Here is a 17,821-nt window from a genome sequence, read left to right as displayed (position 1 = left end):
TGGAAATCCAAACTAACCTTACCCCCATCTCTTAGCTGTAATTTTAACTAACAGTGGTCTACAATGTAGGACTAAGGACTAAAAAAAGTCACATTTTTCAGATGAAAGACCACTGATTCCTTGTCTTTAATGCTACCCTTCGTTTCTAGGTAGACATAGGCTGCTCTATCAAGTTATGCTAAAATTCTGGATTTATCAGTTGCATTTGATGGAGTTTCTCAATTCTGTCCCTACCTGCCCCCTCAGAGCACTGGGGGAGAAAGGTGGCAACCGAAACCAGACACTTCTTTCTCCAGATTGACTTGAATTGTCACTCTGACCCTTTTTCTAGGGCTTGCCGAGTGATTGGAAGTGAGATTGTAGAATGGACAGTAGCAATTCAGACTGCAGGCGGTTAATACCCATTTGTAATGCTCCCTCATTTACCTACACCACACACACCCTTGCACATAGACAGAAAGGTCCCAGCCTATTCCCTTGCCTGCTATGGTGGTTTTCTGTTTGCAGAGAAATTTAAATGTAGGTGATTATTCAACACTGATATCTCTTGCCTGCAGCCCAAAGTGGTTAGCCCAGTTTGCCACCCTGGCATTCTACCACCTCAGTCTGTTGCTGAATAAGCCTCATAGAACTGGGAGTAGGAGGCTGATTTGTGCAGAGGGGGAGCAGATTTGGAAGCCACAGCAGGGGCTGCAAGGGGGAGGACAAGACACGTAAGTCTTATTCCCCCAGCGGTATCCTTCTGCTGGTGGAACGACAGATCTGGATCCAACCAAGTGGTCTTCAGGCATTTCAGTCAATTTAATCTGGTATGGGGGAATCATTGTTTAATAAGCAGACTGATATTCAAGCTTGCAAAATCCTAGATCAATAATTGCAGAGTGTTCAACTATTGTTCCTGTTCCATTCCAAAGTCTCAGTCATTCTGTCCCACTGGACATCTGATGCCTTCAGTAAATGCTTAAGGTAGCATTCCTAAAACTGGTCTTCCACTAATTGAGGGTGATGTTACCTTATCTTGCACACCTCCTGCTCCTTGAAATGACTGCCCTTTCTTCCTTGCTGTCCCTTATGCCTGGAACTGCCTCCTAGAATGCCTCCATTAGATCACCTCTTTTAATTCCCTCAAATCCTTCCTCAGACTCACCTTTTTTTTGTAAAGGTCTTATTGATTGGTTGACTGATTCATTTGTACCCCTCCTCTCTACCAAAAAATGTACTCAAGCCAGGCCTTGGATCAATCCCCTCATCCCCAGCACCCTACTGTAATTAAACCAAACTATGTGTAATTGAAATAATTGCATATTTTTCCCCGTCTATCCCTGCCTCTGTTTCCCTTGTCTTCCTCCACTGTCTCCCTTGTGAACATCATCATCATAGATAAATTGTAGGAGTGTTTCAGTTATGTGGAGTGTGCTTCTTTCAGAGTGGGTTCTTTAAACAGTTTTTCTGCTTAATTTTTTACAATACTCCCCCCCCAGATATTCAAATTAGCGCCTAAAGGCTACACATGAGAAAAGACTTTTAAGTGTCACTCCAAATTCCATCTCAGACAGCTTTATGAATAAAGAATGGAGTACACATGTTTGTATTCCACATAAATAATATCATATTCTTCTCCGTCATGTCTTGAGTATTTCAAACATTACTTAGAAACCAGGATGTACAATCTGACTGTTGTTGATTTGTTTATGGTGGTGGTGGGGGGAACTGAAAGGAAAATGAAGGAAGTCTGAAGTGGCTGGGAGGACTGCGTTGACCAAAATAAATACTTTTTTAAAAGAGCAATTACAGCAAGCTTTTAAAGTTGTTGAAGGTTCAGACCAGTCTTCCCCAACCTGGCACCTTCCAAATGTGTTGGGCTACAACTCCCATAATCCCCAGCCAGCATGGCCATTGGCTATGGATGGTGGGAGGTGTAGTCTGCCCAATACATCTAGAGGGCATCTGGTTTGGATTAGGGATGGGAGATCCAGTGATTTCTGAACTCACCTAAATTCTCTGAAAATTCTCTGAAAATTCTCTGATTCTTTAAAGCTCATTTTACCTCGCTCCCATTTTCAACTTGTTTTTCAGCTCATTCGAATGGAAAAAAGTGCAAATTTCTGCGCATATTTTCTAAAAGTGCACACATTTCTTCCATTGACTAAAGCATAAAAATCTGTATTTAAAAATATGCATTTCAAATGTGCATTTTTTAAAAAATATATAAACATTTTTCACATGCGATAGCAAATCCAGAATTCTGCGAACATTTCTTGAAAAAAAGCGTTCCTGCTCACGTTCATTTTCAAGATTACGAATGGGCCACATTCACATGGTTTGCAGACAGACAGGAAATGTTTGTGCTTCCCTAGCTGGGGTAGGCTGTATCAGAGTAATATATCCTGCTTCAACATATTTACAAGAAATGTTGGCTTCAGACCTTTTATTGGAGGTGAAAAATATGATGGAGAAGAAATGTCCCATAACATGAGGTGAGACAGACACACCCACTTCATATTTAAAGGAAATTACTAACCTTGGAGATATATCACATCCTTGTTGCATAAAAGCTCCCAAGGAGAACCAGAGACTGTTAAATATCCCAAATTCATTTGTTTGGTCGTTGGCTGGCTGGTCACGTCCTTCCTCGAGCTCCTCATTATGCCACTCATAAGGGCTGAAGCGACTGACCAGAAAGAGGACAACACTTACTCCAATGTAGGCAAACACAATGCACATCCAAATCTCATAAGCTAAGGGATCCAGGAAGGAAAAGACCCCAGGCTTGGACTTCTGTGGTTTTTTAATCATGATAGATATGCCTAGGCTCATAAATGGTTTGGAAAAGTCTATCACTTCCTCTCGCACTAGAGTGATGGTTAATGGTGCAACAGCCACATCAGCTCTCTGCAAAGAAAAGGAGATCAATATTAGATGTTTTGAAGATCTGCAGTTCACCCGCCCCAGAAAGTATTAAAGAGTGGGGATGTGTTTGGGATTAAATAATATTTTCAGTCTCCATTTTTATATATCAAAGTGTAATTGGCTTTTCTGCTGTAAAGTCTGGTTTTCAGACACTCGGGAATTTTTTAGAATATGAGAAAATAATAACAAGTTTGAAATGCTTGAAAACTACAAGTTATGTTTTGTTTATAACTGTTTCCCAGTTCTGTTTTTTTTTTAATCCACTGCCACATCTGATTGGCCTAAGCAGGTTTATGTTATTATAATTAAAAAAAAAATCCCAGTGTGTCTCTGTACTAGTTCCTTTCCCTGATATTCACTACTAGCACTACTTCTCTTTTCCTAACAACAAGTTTAATCTAATGTTAGTCCTAGAATAAACCCATTGAAATTAATGAGACAAGGTAGTCATGACTAACTTCATTTCAGGGGGTCTCCTACATTGGATTCAATCCAAATCTGTTGGTATGATCCTTCGACTAAGGCCACAGTCTAGGACCTGTGACATCTCAGTTTCATAATTACAAAACCAGGAGTGGAGAGTCTTCTGCTGGCAAGATGCCTAGCCACTTATTTCCAGATGGAGATGCTTTGCTACTAACAAATGCCTGATGCAGATAATTTCAGTGGTCTGAGAATGGTTCAACTCAAGTGGCTATTTGCCAACTGTACAGTATCATTAATGGTACAACACATTGACTAGCACAGATTTTAATATGTATCTGCTGTTATGGGCAAATAATGATCAGCCATGCAGCAACTGGACACAAATGGCAAGTGGCTTGAGGCAAAATGATGTGAGATCTTTGGTGCTTGTCTAAACTGAACAATACACTCGGGGATGTTCTTACATCATTAGCTGTGACAGATTTTAAACCACCAGATCAGAGCTAGAAACTTACTCCATAGACTAGCTCCCCGACCATGCCATTCCATAATTTACTCTCAGGATCCCGGGCACCATACTTCCCGTCAGCAACAATCTGCAAGCTGTAGTTGTAGCCAACGTGTTTCGCAATCTCAGCAGCCAACTCGACACAGTATCCTTCGTACCTGAGATTTCCTTCCAATGGTTCATTGGTCTTCTTCTGCATCACATATGGGGCTTCCTGGGAGAAATACAACAAGTTATAGATCCATGTTTCAGCCTTCTAGAAGTGTGCATCTTTTTGCATAATGCCAGAAGAGAATTAAGTCCTCAGCACTCATGCTAACATCTTCTGGAAAGAGGCTGGCTATCATCTCTCCCAGCCAGATTATTTTAAAAAAGTATGGGAAAGGTGGAACTGACTAAATAAACAAGATGAAGGTTACCACAACAAAAACTCCCAAGGAGAAGCAAAGGAGAATGTTCCATCTACTTGAACTTCATAATTCTATTCAAATAACTGATGAGTTCAAGGCTAGCCTGATGTCCTGTGCAGAGATCTAGAGCTACTCAGCTACCTCCAGCAACATTCAGGAACTTTTACCCTTATCAGGATGTGATTCTCATCTACCCCTGAATGGATCCTGATGTAGTTATAGCTCATGCCTATCAGATGCATAGCAGTTGTCATTTCAGCCCATGAGCAGAAGGCATGGTGATGTAGTTGTTGAAGGGTAGTAGCCATGAAGGCTGCCCAGCATTCCCTGTGCCAGGTAAGGAGTTATCTTGTAGCTGGGAGTGGGCAGTCATCATGTTACCTGCCTTTTGAAGTTGCACAGATTTCCCCCTTGTGCCTAAATATGAAGGGAGGGAAAGAGGGAGAACAGGTGGGTTCCTTCATATCACCATAATGTAAGAAGGGGCTATGGGGAGGGGCTTTAGAATTTCCACACACCCTTCCAAATATTTCCATTCCATTTAAACTTGAATGGAAGGATTGGCACCACAACCCTTCTTTTGTGTGGAATTTGCTTTGAGGAGGTGGTACAGGGAGCTGGTGTGTGTATGTGATTGAGAGAGAGAGACAGAGGCTGAGAGAGATACGGAAAGAGAGAAAGAGAATGAGAGAGAGAAACTCTAAGGTGAAGAGAAGCGGTATTACGCTAGTAGCTGTCAGGATGCCCCTGTTGCCACTGACTTCTCCAATAGCCAGAATCAACACTCAGATAAAAGGGCTACTTTCCAAGGCTTTAATTCCATTAATCCTAATGAGGCATACAGATGCTAATTGCTTGAGACTCAGAGGAACTACAAAGGAACAACCATCTAGGGGTTTCTAAGAGTTATGATGTCAGTTGATCTCCGTTTTGGAAAAACACGGCAACTCTCTGAACTTAAGGGGTGGGAGGGGAAGATCTCCCCCTCTCCCATGATGCTTCTGGGCTCAGCTGTGGATGTCGAGCCAATCAGTCTGAGTGCCGAAGCTTGGCCCCTGCAATCTCTTGCTTGTGCCTGCATCTGCACCTCACGTCTAAGAGCTCAGGTTGTCCCTCCCTTTCCACGTCTGGTTCACTGTCGCTCCCAGGGATGTGAGCGGGGGGGGCTCCCCCTCCAGCTGCACTTCTGAGGTCTGAGAGAATTCCTCCCCCACGAATTGTATCTCCTCCTCAGAATCAGAGCTGCTTTGGGACTCTATGGGCTCAGCTACAACCCTGACAGTAGCCCTCACTGTGGTTTGATTTTCAAAGCACCTCTTGCAGTTGTTGCTAAAACCTATGAAGTATGGAGAAAAGCACAGGAGAGGAAGCTATGGAGTGCAAAGATGGTGGGAAAGGTTTACTTCTGGAAACTCAGTGATAATGTGCACACACATGCACAGACACACACATACATGTACATGCATGCGGATACACACTCAGTTAAACTGGAAAAAACCCAACCCATTAACTAAAAAAGTGGAACTAATAAACAAAAACATAAATAAATAACCAGCTTTGAAGAAAATATCTGAAATGTACATTGTGCAAATGCATATTAACCGCCTGTCTTTTCAAAACAGCAGCACTAGTAGGAAAAGTCAAATCACATCAAAGTCATAACCATTTTGAAAGGTCTGTGGTGTGAAGGGGTGTTGCAGGAGCCACTGCTGAAGCAGCGGCCATGTGTTCCATCACTACAAATAAATTCCATAAACAAGATTGCACGAGTTGACTCTACACATCCGATCAGATGAAGCTAGGTTACAATGCCGAGGTTACAGTGTGAATCCTAGTGAGGTTTGCACATGCAAGATACTATCCAATGGAACTCTTCAGATTCTTTCAGGGGATACGTAAACACATAATTTCTATGGTAAATCAGAATTTGAATTGGAACAGAACTGTGATGGTTTGTCCATCTCTAATCACAGCACTACTTGTTAAGCCCCTGCAATCATGAATGCTGCTGCCAGATACATGTGCATGATCATCCTGTTCACATGTCAGATTGTCCACATGCGTGCATACCAGGAGACAGTTGCAACTGTTTAACGCAGAGCAAGATGTCTTATGTGGCCTGGTCCTTTGTATATACAGCATATGTTTATGGATTGCTTACTACGAATATAAAGGAATCACAGAATAACGACATGACAGGGAATTATCAAGCTTCTGTTCCAACACCTTGAGGCCTAATGAGTTTCCTGATACCTCTTTTTGATCTTTGCACAGCTTCTTGAGGATTTTTGAATTATGCTAGCAAATTTGGAAGCTGTTCTTAATATAAAAACTGCATTTTTATTCTTACAATGCAAAGCTACGGTATCACCTCAGTATCTCTCTTTATCAACCTTTTAAATATCTGAAGATGATTACTGTGTGCTCCTGAAAGTCTGTAGTATGTTTCTGACCATCCACTGATAGATGATCTATCTTGTTGACTAACTCCAATTTATTCCTTTAAAAAAACAAAAACAAACAAGTTGTAGCCCAACTGAGGCACATTCCAGAATCAGGACTGACCTTTGTCAAGAAGAATGATAAGAGTGACACAGAAATGCTGCATATTATGGAATGTTCCCATCACTTGCTAGCAAATTTTCACTTTGCTAAAAGTTCACTGACTGATGGTTCCATTAAAGCAGGGATGGGCAACTTGTATCCCTCCAGATGTTCTTCGAGGGAGCCTACAACCCCTCAAAGCCCTAGCCAACATAGTTAATGGTAAGGGATTAGGGATGTCAGAGAATTCCGCCACGGATTCCAGTGAGGCCCCCTCTTTAGAATCTGGCCCTCCGGAATCCGTGGTGGAACGGCCTCCCACCCCCCCCACTGTGCGGAATCCCCCCGGGACGGAACTTACCTGGGGCGGATGTGGCGGTGGCTCCAGCAGCAGCAGCGGCTCCGGCTGGTCTTCCAGCCAGCCGTGGCCGGGCTGCTGTGGCCACCATTTGCGTTCTTGCAGCCGTGATAGGTTACGTAAGTATTTATGTAGCCTATCACGGCAAAGAGCAGGGACACACATGGTGGCTGCTACGCCATTTGTGCCCCTGCTCTTTGCTGTGATAGGCTACATAAGTATTTACATAGCCTATCATGGTAAAGGCAGCCACGCAAATGGAGTAGCAGCCGCCATTTGCATTCTTGCAGCCGTGATAGGTGACGTAAGTATTTACGTAGCCTATCATGGCAAAAAGGAGGGATGCAAAGGGCGGCTGCTATGCCATTTGCATCCCTGCTCTTTGCCGTGATAGGCTATGTAAATATTTACATAGCCTATCATGGCTGCTCGCAAGCCGCTGTGGAGCGGAGCCGGCCAGGGAGGATTCCGGGGGGAGGGACCGAGTGCCTCCCCCTCACCGCAGATGCCCTGGTGCGGAGCCAGGTAAGGGATTTGTACATCCCTATCAGGGATTATGGGAGTTTTAGGGCAAAACATCTGAAGGGCCACAAGTTGCCCACCCTTGAAATAAAGTCATAGTAAAAAGGTGACGACTCAGTCTATTTATAAAACCCTCCACTGATGAAAAAGAAAGCAATGTCTAGACTGTCTCCTTATGAGGAATTTTCTTTCAATAGCTTAATAATGATTTCTGATCACTTTTCATATTCCAGCTTCATTCCAATCATATGAAGGATCAGATGCTTACGTGGTGAGTCTTAAGGCACTCCTACTTCAAATACCAAATGTTGCTATTGTTGACTTACTTATAGTGGGAGGAGAACCTAAATGAAGGACTGTGCACAACTAGGAGGGGGTTATTTCAGACAGATAGAGTACCTGATGTAACACTTACTAGAATAGTTGTAACAATGTAGGTCCTATTCTGGAGAGTTGTGGTTTCATTGGCACCTTGCTGATCTGTAACTGTTGGGACGAGTTTTTCATCTTCATTCCAATAACCAATCTAGCAATGATAAAGAGACCATGGTATATTTTCCAGATAGCTTATATATTGCTGACATTACATTCATGAAAACATATATGAATCTTTGAGTTCATTAGTATTTTCTGAGGAGGCCCTGACTTTCACAGCTCTGTTTGCATATGTGTGTGTGTGTGTGTGTGTGTGTGTGTATGGTATATGGTGTATATATGTGGAGATATATATATATATGCAGGGGCAGGCAATGTACTGCCCATGAACATTAATGTACCCCTGGACACCTCTCTTGAGATACCCTGAGTTGCTTTACCCCTCCAACCTCTGCCTTGAACTCTACCTTTGGGACACATTACTTATCCTTTGTGACTCACCACACCTCCTTTGGCAGCCATTTTGTTGTGGTGCCCAGGACCATTCCTAAAATTAGGGATGTGCGTACTCACTCCCATCTGGGTTCTCCGGATGCCTGCCCAGCCCCTGCTTGCTAGTCCCTGGACCATGCTCAAGCCCCTCCCACGGTTGGCAAGAAGCCCACACTCACCCCAGCAGCCTTGTCAAGGTCTGCAGTCACCATTAAAAAAAAAAAAGGTGATCGCAAAAATATGTGTTTTTGTATGTGCGAAAATTTGCATTTTTGCAAATGCGTATATTCTCATGTGTGAAATGTGCATTTTTGTGAAGGCATGCCTTAGTGTGGGTGTGAAAATGCACATTTTGGGGGAAATGCACATTTTTGCGTATACGCAAATATGCGCATTCACAAAGTGCGTGTTTTTGCATACGCGAATATACACATTTGCAAAATGCACATTTTCGTGTGTGCACAAATATGCGCATTTTTGCGATCACCATTTTATTTCTTAAAAAATGATGACTGCACAGTTCTTGGCAGTCTTAAACATAGCAAAATATGTATCTAAATATGCATTTGGGATAAAGTGTACATATAAATATGTATTAAATAATATTAAAGTATGCATTTTGAAATGATAAATGGAACTGCAGATTAATATGGAAATGAAACTGAATAAAAATATGTGAATGTGATGTTGACCAGAAATAGATAGATTCATCCATGCCTAATTTACACACACATAAATAGTCTACAACGAAAACTAACTTTTGAGAAGAAATATTCTCAAAAACAAGTTCCAGTTCCAAGATTACTCCCTCTGCTTGAAACCTTTACCTTTCTGATCCCATCGTGTTTCATTTCAATCACATGAAGGGTGTAATTAGTCCGATGTCCTTTCTCATTAAACTGGACATTACCAGTCAATCCTTCAAAGCGCACCTTTAATCATAATAATAATAATAATAATGATAATGATAATGATAATAATGATAATAAATTTAAAATCTGTTAAAATATAACAACTCTTAGTATTTTGCCTCTATCCACACTTTTAAATCAGATCAGTTCCAAATAAGTGTATATCAAGATCTTCCGACGCCAAATTTGGAAGTGGTCTTGAAAAGAAGGTAATACCCAAGCTGACAAGGTTGCTCCTTGCTCCTAATTCCATCAGAAAGAATGGTGATAGAGGAGGCTTCTCCAAGCTAGCACCCATCAGATGAGTTTGGATTACAATGCCCATCATCCCCAACCAGCAGGGCAATGCTGGGGGTGGTAGGAGTTGTGGTCCAACACATTGGGAGGGCACCAGGTTGAGGAAGGCTGTTATAGAGAACCTTTTCCCACACCTGATACGTAGTACAATTCTCTGTACTACTTGGTAGGATGATACGTAACCAAGCTACCACAGTTTGTTTATCTGTATGTGCTCAAATAGCTATTTACAATGGGTAGGAACTTTTATTAGCAAAAATACAAAAAGAATTACACAGAGACAAATAATAATGCTTACAAACCACTGCTTACTGGAAGTAATGGGAAAATTGCTCTGCTCTAGTACAAAACCTCAACTTTATTTCTCAGTTACCATGCAAAACCATGCAAAACTAAGGAAGAACAGATTTACCTTGCCCTATGTCTGACAGGCTAGCTCTCATCTGCAGGAAACATTCGGTCATGCAACCCTCCACCAGCCGTCTGAAGTGGTATAGTCTCACAAGAATCACATCACAGGCTTTTCCTGCACATTTGACATAGCCAGTGCTCACTTATGTATAAAAATAGAGAGCACATTCTGTTATTTCCATTAAAGATTTCTGAAGCCTTGGAAGTAAAATTTGTTGAGTTTATGACCAAGGCTTTCAGATAAAATACGCTTGTCACCAAATGTCATGAGATTTTGTACCATTTCATTTTCCAGTTTTGTTTTCCTGAATAAGCTGACTTTTTTTTAGTCAATTTTGGATATTCAATTTCAGTGTAAACATTGAGGGTTCATTCTTCTAAAGGATTCAACATGTTGTTTCCAGAGTAAAATAATGGTAGCATCCAGCCTTCCCCAACCTGGTGTCCTCCAGATGTTTTGGACCTCAACTCTCAGGATTCCAGACCATTGGCCATGCTGGCTGGAGTTGATGGGAGTTGAAGTCCAAAACATCTGGAGGGCCCCAGGCTGGGGAAGGCTTGTTGCTTCCATCCATCCAATGTTACAAAAGACAAATATGTCATGACTGCTCATTAGAAGAAGAGCTTTGATTCTACACCATGGTTTGGTTTCTGACCTGTTGTAGAGCTCTCTGGATGTCAATCCCTTGTCCCCATGGAACAGCTGGATTTGCTAGGCAATCCCCAGCATTCCCACGACGTGAGATGTCAATTCGTTGTTTCCTGAGACTCTGGAAAGCTTCTGCCATCACCCGAACCCCATCGTATGTAAGAGCAGATGTGTACTAGAAAACAGATATAAGACATGTGTTGGCCACTAGGCTTGATTCTGGAAACTTGCCTTTCAGTGGACAGCAAAGACTTCTTTGTTTTGGTCAGCATTTATTATTTAATGATCATGTATGAATGGCCAATTTATGTATTTTGTTGCTCTGCTTTTAAATGTGTAGTTAAATTGCTTTTAAATGTTGCATACACACCACTTTGAAGCCTATTGGCTGAAAAGTAGTGTGTCCAAAAGCCAGAATTTATATACAATAACAGAACTATTTTCTTTTTTAAAAAGTCTATATAATACTTTGTCCTTACAGAGACAAAACCAAAAAAGTCCTCAAGTTGAAGCAATTTTTTAAACTAAAGCAACTTTTCTAAGAGCTGTTTACAATGTTTTTTTACAGCACACACAGTCCTTCCTCCCTAAACTAACAAAGCAAAATGTTGTGTCCTGTAAGTTAACCTTGCCTGAACAAGTTCATTGTAATTTAGTATAAAAATTACAGGCTTGAGCTTCTGATTCAAAAGTGACAGCATGTAACAAGAGAGGGGCATTCATGCCGCCTCAAACAAATGGTTTTCAGTACCACTTGCCTTTGGCCTCTTCCAGTCAACACGAGGTTGTTCCCTGGCATCATTGTTCTTCCACTGTTGCATGATCCTGGCTGGGATGGTGTCTGTATAATTCACCAACTGGAATCCAGTCACATTTGCACCACTTTCCTTGAATTTTCCCAGATCAATATCCATGAAGCCCTAAAGAAGTAAAGATGCAAAATAAGGAAATGAATGAAAGTGCACAGGAAAAATAAGACTACTTATTTATAAAAATAAGACTACTTATTTAAAAATAAGACTACTAGGTATATTATTATAACTATGGATGCTTGATGATTCTGTCTTTGTGAATTATGATGCAGACTGACCCGATCCACACACCCCAGTCTATGTGGACTGGAACATAGTTTGCTTTTGGATTTTGCGCTTCTATGAAGTTTGTGATGTTATTCTCAGCCCCCAAAATATACCACACTGCATTTTAAAATCTGTACTTTAAGAAGAAATAGCTTTAGAAATGAGTACTTTGTGAGAAAATGCATTCAAAAGTACATATTCAAATACAATTTTATTGGTGAGCATTCCCCCTGACCCTCCGCTACCCAAACCTTGCAGATTAATGGGGAAAGGGAAGGGACAGACTTAGGAATGAACACATATGAAAGTGACATAGGTTAGAAATTGACTGATCTCTCCATTCCTAATCAAAACTCTGCAAGCCAGTTCCTTGGTTTCTCTGTCTTTGCAGTGTGAAAGAGAGTGTGTCAGGGAAATAATGTAAGCCAGGAAACAAATGGGGTAACTGATATGGCTCATTTTGTCAAGTTATCTGTCCCTGAATACTTAGCCTTGAGCTGTGCTCTGAGGGGAGTATAGCCAGTGGAACCAAGACACAGTGGCTGCAGCTTCTGTAGCCAAAGGGGCTCCCATTTGATACAGAAGCAGTTGCCACCACAGATAAGTAGCAGTAGGAAAAGGAAAGGAAAAGTTCCTCCTGTGCAAGCACCGGGTCATTACTGACCCCTAGAGGGACACCGCTTGTGCTGGCGTTTTCTTGGCAGACTGTAGCGGGGTGGTTTGCCATTGCCTTCCCCAGTCGTGACTACCTTTCCCCCAGCAAGCTGGGTCCTCATTTTACCGACCTCAGAGGGCTGAGTCGACCTGAGCCGGCTACCCGAGATCCAGCTTCTGCTGGGATTGAACTCAGGTCGTGGGGAGAGTTTCGGTTGCAATACTGCCACCTACCACTCTGTGCCACATGAGGCTCATAAAGTAGCAGTAGAGCATTTAGTAAATGGCCCCAGAAAGTAAGATAGGAGAAGGAAGACAAAGAAGGGGAAAGGGATGATCTCTGTTGGCTCCACCCTATAACATCCAGCAAATTTCCAGGAATTTAGCTGGTAAAATATTAAAAGTCCTTTTGATCCCATAGGGTGCAATCCTATGCATGTTTAGACAGAAAAAGGTCCTACAACTCCCAGCATTCCCCCAGCCAGGTGGCTGGGGGAATGCTGGGAGTTGTAGGACTTTTTCTCTGTCTAAACATGAATAGGATAGTGTCCTCAGCCTTCCCCAACCTGGTGTCCTCCAGATATTTGGGACTACAACACTTAGCATTCTTGACCCTTGGCCATGCTGGCTGGGGCTGATGGGAGTTCAAGACCAAAACATCCAGAGGGCACCAGGCTGGGAAAGGCTGCCTGAAATAATGCAGGACACAGTCTTTGGATATTCTGAATTGTCCACATTTTGTTTTTACACAGACCAAAGCCAATCCTAGCTTTCTCCTTCAGCAAGGCTTAATCTAATATCTTTCAATCCCATGCAGCCAAAATAAGAGGGCAAAATGGCATGATTTCAATGTGAAAAGGAAAATAGGTCCATAAGCCAGTGTGCGTTTTCACGAGGTCCGTTGGAATGATCTCCCCCATGAGGCCCACCTGGTGCCAACATTGTCATCTTTTCGGTGCCAGGTTGAAACTGCCCTCTCCTCTCAGGCATTTGGCAGTATATAACAAGTCTTTTCAATCAGGTCTTGGATTGTCTTTGGCTGATGGTTTCAAATTGTTTTAGATATATGTTGTTGTGGTGTATGCTGTCTGTTTTGTCTCCTTATGTGAATGCTTTTCATAGTTTATATAATGTATTTTAATGGTTTTTAATTTTAGTGAACTTTGGCTATGGGGTGGTGTAGAAATATAATAAATGGATAATGGATAATGGAAAGAATGTATTCCTAGAGAATGATTCAATAGAGAAAGTGTCAAAATTTACAAGGGATATTAGTCACACAGAGATACCCTTCCATCCCTAAGTCTCATGTACTCAATCAAGTGTCAATAAAGGGCTAATACACTCTCAGATTAAGGTCCATGAAAGAAAAGTTATGGAACAATTGACCTTTCAGTTGACCAAGATATTAATATTCATACTTGGCTGTCAAGGAACAGAGTAGATGTGTTAAAAAGACTGTGCAACAGTACCACAGTTCTAGAATATGCAAGTTTCCTATGCTTCCACCATTTCCATCACATAGGAGTATTCATTTATTTAGGAATATATAACTTGCCCTTCAGTGTTGCCACTCTTAGGGTGGCTAACAGATAAATGTTAAATAAGAATGTTATTTCAAGATAGTTTATCAACAACGTACAATAAATATGCAAATAGAAATATTTGATTAATTGTTTAATTGAAAGAATCACTTAATAATTTCTGCTGCTGAAAAAAAGTAAGGATTGAGGGGTGGGGGTGGGTGGGGATCAGGTATCCATTCAACATTTTAAATGTTTAAGGTGTTAAACTGTAAGCTAATAACACAAAATGCCCATATTAAAAAAGCATCATTTATAACACTAAAGAGAAAAAAAACAGAAAGCTGGACAGTAATAGCAAAGATTTTAATGACAAATGAAGACATATTAAAGCAGCAGAACAGTAAAAACACAATCGAAGCCAAATGAAAAACAGCTCAGCTAATATTTTAAACAATCTGGGAACAGAATTCATTTGCTTGGTGCTGAAAAGACATGAGTAGATGCCAGAGGAGCTACCCTGGGGGACAGCATTTTGGAGACAGGGTGCCACAGCTGAGAAGGTCCTTTCTCTGATTGCCATCCACCTGATCTCAGAGGACAGGGGCACCTCTGGAAAGGCCCCTGATGCTGAACTCAGTAGACAGGCAGAACCATGTGGAGACAGTGGTCCATCAGGTAACCAGATCCCAAATATTCTAGGTACAACTGCAGAACCTCAGGGGGCCAAATCCAACTCTCCTACAGACCCAATCTGGCCCTCTAGGGTTTTCCAGAGGGCCATGACCCCTTTGTCAGCCCCCATCCTCTCTCCCACATCCACCAATGGTTTGATGGTTTCCCAGCTTTTGTGCAATTTTATCTCCATTCTAAGAGGCTGGCATGTCTCTTCTGAAGATTAAGCAAGACCTTAAAGTTAAAATATGCTGATATTTCTTGTATATTTGGCTCTGTCCCGTTTGCCTTTGGCCCCATCCACCACCACTGAAATATGCCTTCTCCAGAGAGCTTCTCCAAAATGGAGTTGAGCCTTCAGGTGAGCAGAGACCTAATTACCTTTCTCCTAAGGACAGCACTTTGAGTTTTTCTTGGAATTGGATCAGCAGCCAGTGGAACTAAACCAGCAGCAGGGGCAGGGTGGGAGGATGCAACTGATGCACCAGCTGTGGCTGGTGGAAGGTGCTCTGTGCTACAGATGCCTTTTGGGCGTCCCAAGGACAAGGCTGGATCCCAAGCTGTGAACCTGATTCCCAAGGAGGAATGTAACCCTGCCTAGAACAGATTGAATATCACCTCCCTGATCCACAAAACCACCCACAGTAACTCCTTAGGCTGAAGCTGCTATGCCAATGGCGGATTTCCTCCCAATGTAAATAGTAGCTTCAAAGAATATAAGAACCTAAGAAGAGCACTGCTGGATCAGACCAGGGGTCCATCTAGTCTAGCATTCTGTTCTCACAGTGGCCAACCAGCTGTCGACCAGGAACCCACAAGCAGGACATGAGTGCAACAGCACCCTCCTACCCATGTTCCCCAGCAACTGGTGTACCTGGTTCTGGAGGTAGCACATAGCTATCAGGACTAGTAGCCACTGATAGCCTTTTCCTCCAGGAATTTGTCTAGCTCTAGCCCCCTTTTAAAGCCATCCAAATTGGTGGCCATCACTACATTCTGTGGTAGCGAATTCCATAGTTTAACTATGCGCTGTGTGAAGAAGTATTTCCTTTTATCTTTCCTGAATCTCCCACCAATTGGCTTCATAGGATGACCCCGGGTTCTAGTTTTTTGAGAGGGGGAGAAAAATGTCTCTATCATGTCTCCCCTTACCCTCCTTTTTTCCACACTAAACAATCCCAGCTGTTGTAACCTTCTCTCTCAATTTTCACCAGGAACACAGCAGTGCTTCCTTCCCTGCTGTAATCCCAATAATGATCACCCCCGCCCCTCCAGTGGCTGCTATTTGCAATATGTGCATGCCAAATGCAAAGACATTAAAGTGCATTGAACTTCAGGTTGAATTTGGCCCTCAATATCCCCATCTGGCTAATCAAAATGTCATCTCGATAAGTCAAGTCACGCGTAAGCCTCCTGTGCCTGCCCAACGCCGCTTTGTTCCTCCCTTCACGTGAGCAGCGAAACAAGTCAGAAAGCCACATTTAACCTTCACTTCCTGCTATATATGAGTTTCCTGTTATATATGAACTGGGAAAGTCAGGTTTCCAAAACAACCAGTACATAAATCCATGGTTTAAAGCAGGGATGAAGAATGAAAATAGGATGTGGGCTGAATTGCCCCCCACCATGCCCTCCATGGTCTGGATGATGTTATTCTCCCCCCACTCCCGCTGCCCGGGTTTTGCATTCTCCATGCTGAGAGAGACCTGGAAGTCTGTGTCTCTCTCAACATATTGAAAGGGACTCTGCCAGTGCTGGGAGAAATGGGTCCTTCCAGTGCTGTCAAGTTGGTGCTTGCTGTGAGTGCTGTCCCAGGGACTAAAAATATTACTATACATCCTAAGGTCCAGCCATATGATAAAGGTTATATGGCTGGTGTTCAGATGACCTAGAAGCAAGCTTGAAAGAAAAGCATAAGAGGAGATGGAGCCCCAGGTTGAAAATAAAAAAAATAAATAAATGATTCTACAAAAACCTAAGAAGAATGTAGCAGAACATAATTTCAAGGACAGTTACATTATGCTACTTTTAACAAGTCTGGGCATTCAGCCAAAATACTATCTCAGAGAAAAGAAAGGAAAAGTAAAGTAAAGAAAAGAAAAGAAAAGAAAAGGGGGATAAGAAGTGTCATTTTAAAACAAGCTTTGAAAAAAAAAAGGGGTGGGAGGGCTTTACAAATAAATAATTAAAATGAATTAAAAATAAAATGTTGCTTGATATAAGTAAATAATAAGTGATTTTCTTGAATACTTTCCACCACCTTAAATAAAAAGACTAGTAACAATATAAAAATATGTTGACTCCAGGAGCTCTGCAGCTGTTAGTTCAAATCTGACCTTGTATGTAAAAATGGCTACCAGAGCAGTCCTGGAAGAACTAAATACAGTACCGGATCTGCCTTATAACTTTCCGAGAACAACAGATTTTCTACCTGAATGTTCCTGGAAGATTATTAGATTTAGAAGCTATATAAACTGCTTAGATGGTAGGCAAAGTAGCTTCTACATATCTGCACCAGATGGAAGTTCAACTGCCAGGCTGAGGGCAAGACATTTATTCTACGGATTTGACTATGTACTTGAACTCCAACTAATGGATTTTCTATGACGATGTATGTTTTTAAAAAATATATATTCTGCTTATTTTGTACCTGCTATATTTTTCTAAACAAAGAATAGTCAATTGTAACCAAATCACAAGTGTTGAGTCTTCTTCTGTTGGGTATTGTGTATCCAATTATTAATTTGATTAGTGGGTATCCTAATACCTTTGGACTAGTAAGTTATCACCACACCTGTAGCTAAGGTGCAGCAAAGGTGGTTAAGTCCCTAGTACAGCCATGGAGAAGAAGGAAATAACAAGACTATCACGGTGCCTCTCACCATCCCAGTGGTGATGAGAGGCATGGGAAGGAAGACTCAGACAGCTTTGGGAAGAGCTGTTCCCAGTGCCACCTGAGTCACCCACTGCCCACATCCCTGCTGTTATCTCTGATCTGTAAGGTTGTTGGAGGAATCTGTCTGGGGGGTGGAGCTCGCTGACGTTTCATCAGCTCGGCCCCCGGACTTTGGCTCATG

The 17,821-nt window shown here is 42.0% G+C and overlaps 1 protein-coding gene across 3 annotated transcripts in view; it reads right to left on the bottom strand.

Annotated features, from left to right (window-relative positions):
• Nucleotides 1-17,821, bottom strand: part of GRIA1 (glutamate ionotropic receptor AMPA type subunit 1) — a 318,993-nt gene that overhangs the window by 73,882 nt on the left and 227,290 nt on the right. For all 3 annotated transcript variants that reach the window (XM_084832440.1, XM_084832439.1, XM_084832438.1), the window contains exons 6-11: nt 11,572-11,733; nt 10,821-10,988; nt 9,373-9,477; nt 8,094-8,204; nt 3,852-4,058; nt 2,522-2,892 (exon numbers count right to left, since the gene is read on the bottom strand). In XM_084832440.1, the coding sequence (XP_084688566.1) occupies nt 2,522-2,892; nt 3,852-4,058; nt 8,094-8,204; nt 9,373-9,477; nt 10,821-10,988; nt 11,572-11,733 (1,124 nt within the window). The remainder of the gene's footprint in view (nt 1-2,521; nt 2,893-3,851; nt 4,059-8,093; nt 8,205-9,372; nt 9,478-10,820; nt 10,989-11,571; nt 11,734-17,821) is intronic.

This window comes from Heloderma suspectum, chromosome 2 (genome assembly GCF_057233095.1).
Source record: "Heloderma suspectum isolate Gila_16-S chromosome 2, 16-S_ref, whole genome shotgun sequence".
NCBI lineage: Eukaryota > Metazoa > Chordata > Lepidosauria > Squamata > Helodermatidae > Heloderma > Heloderma suspectum.
This window is presented reverse-complemented; position numbering and strand designations above follow the sequence as displayed.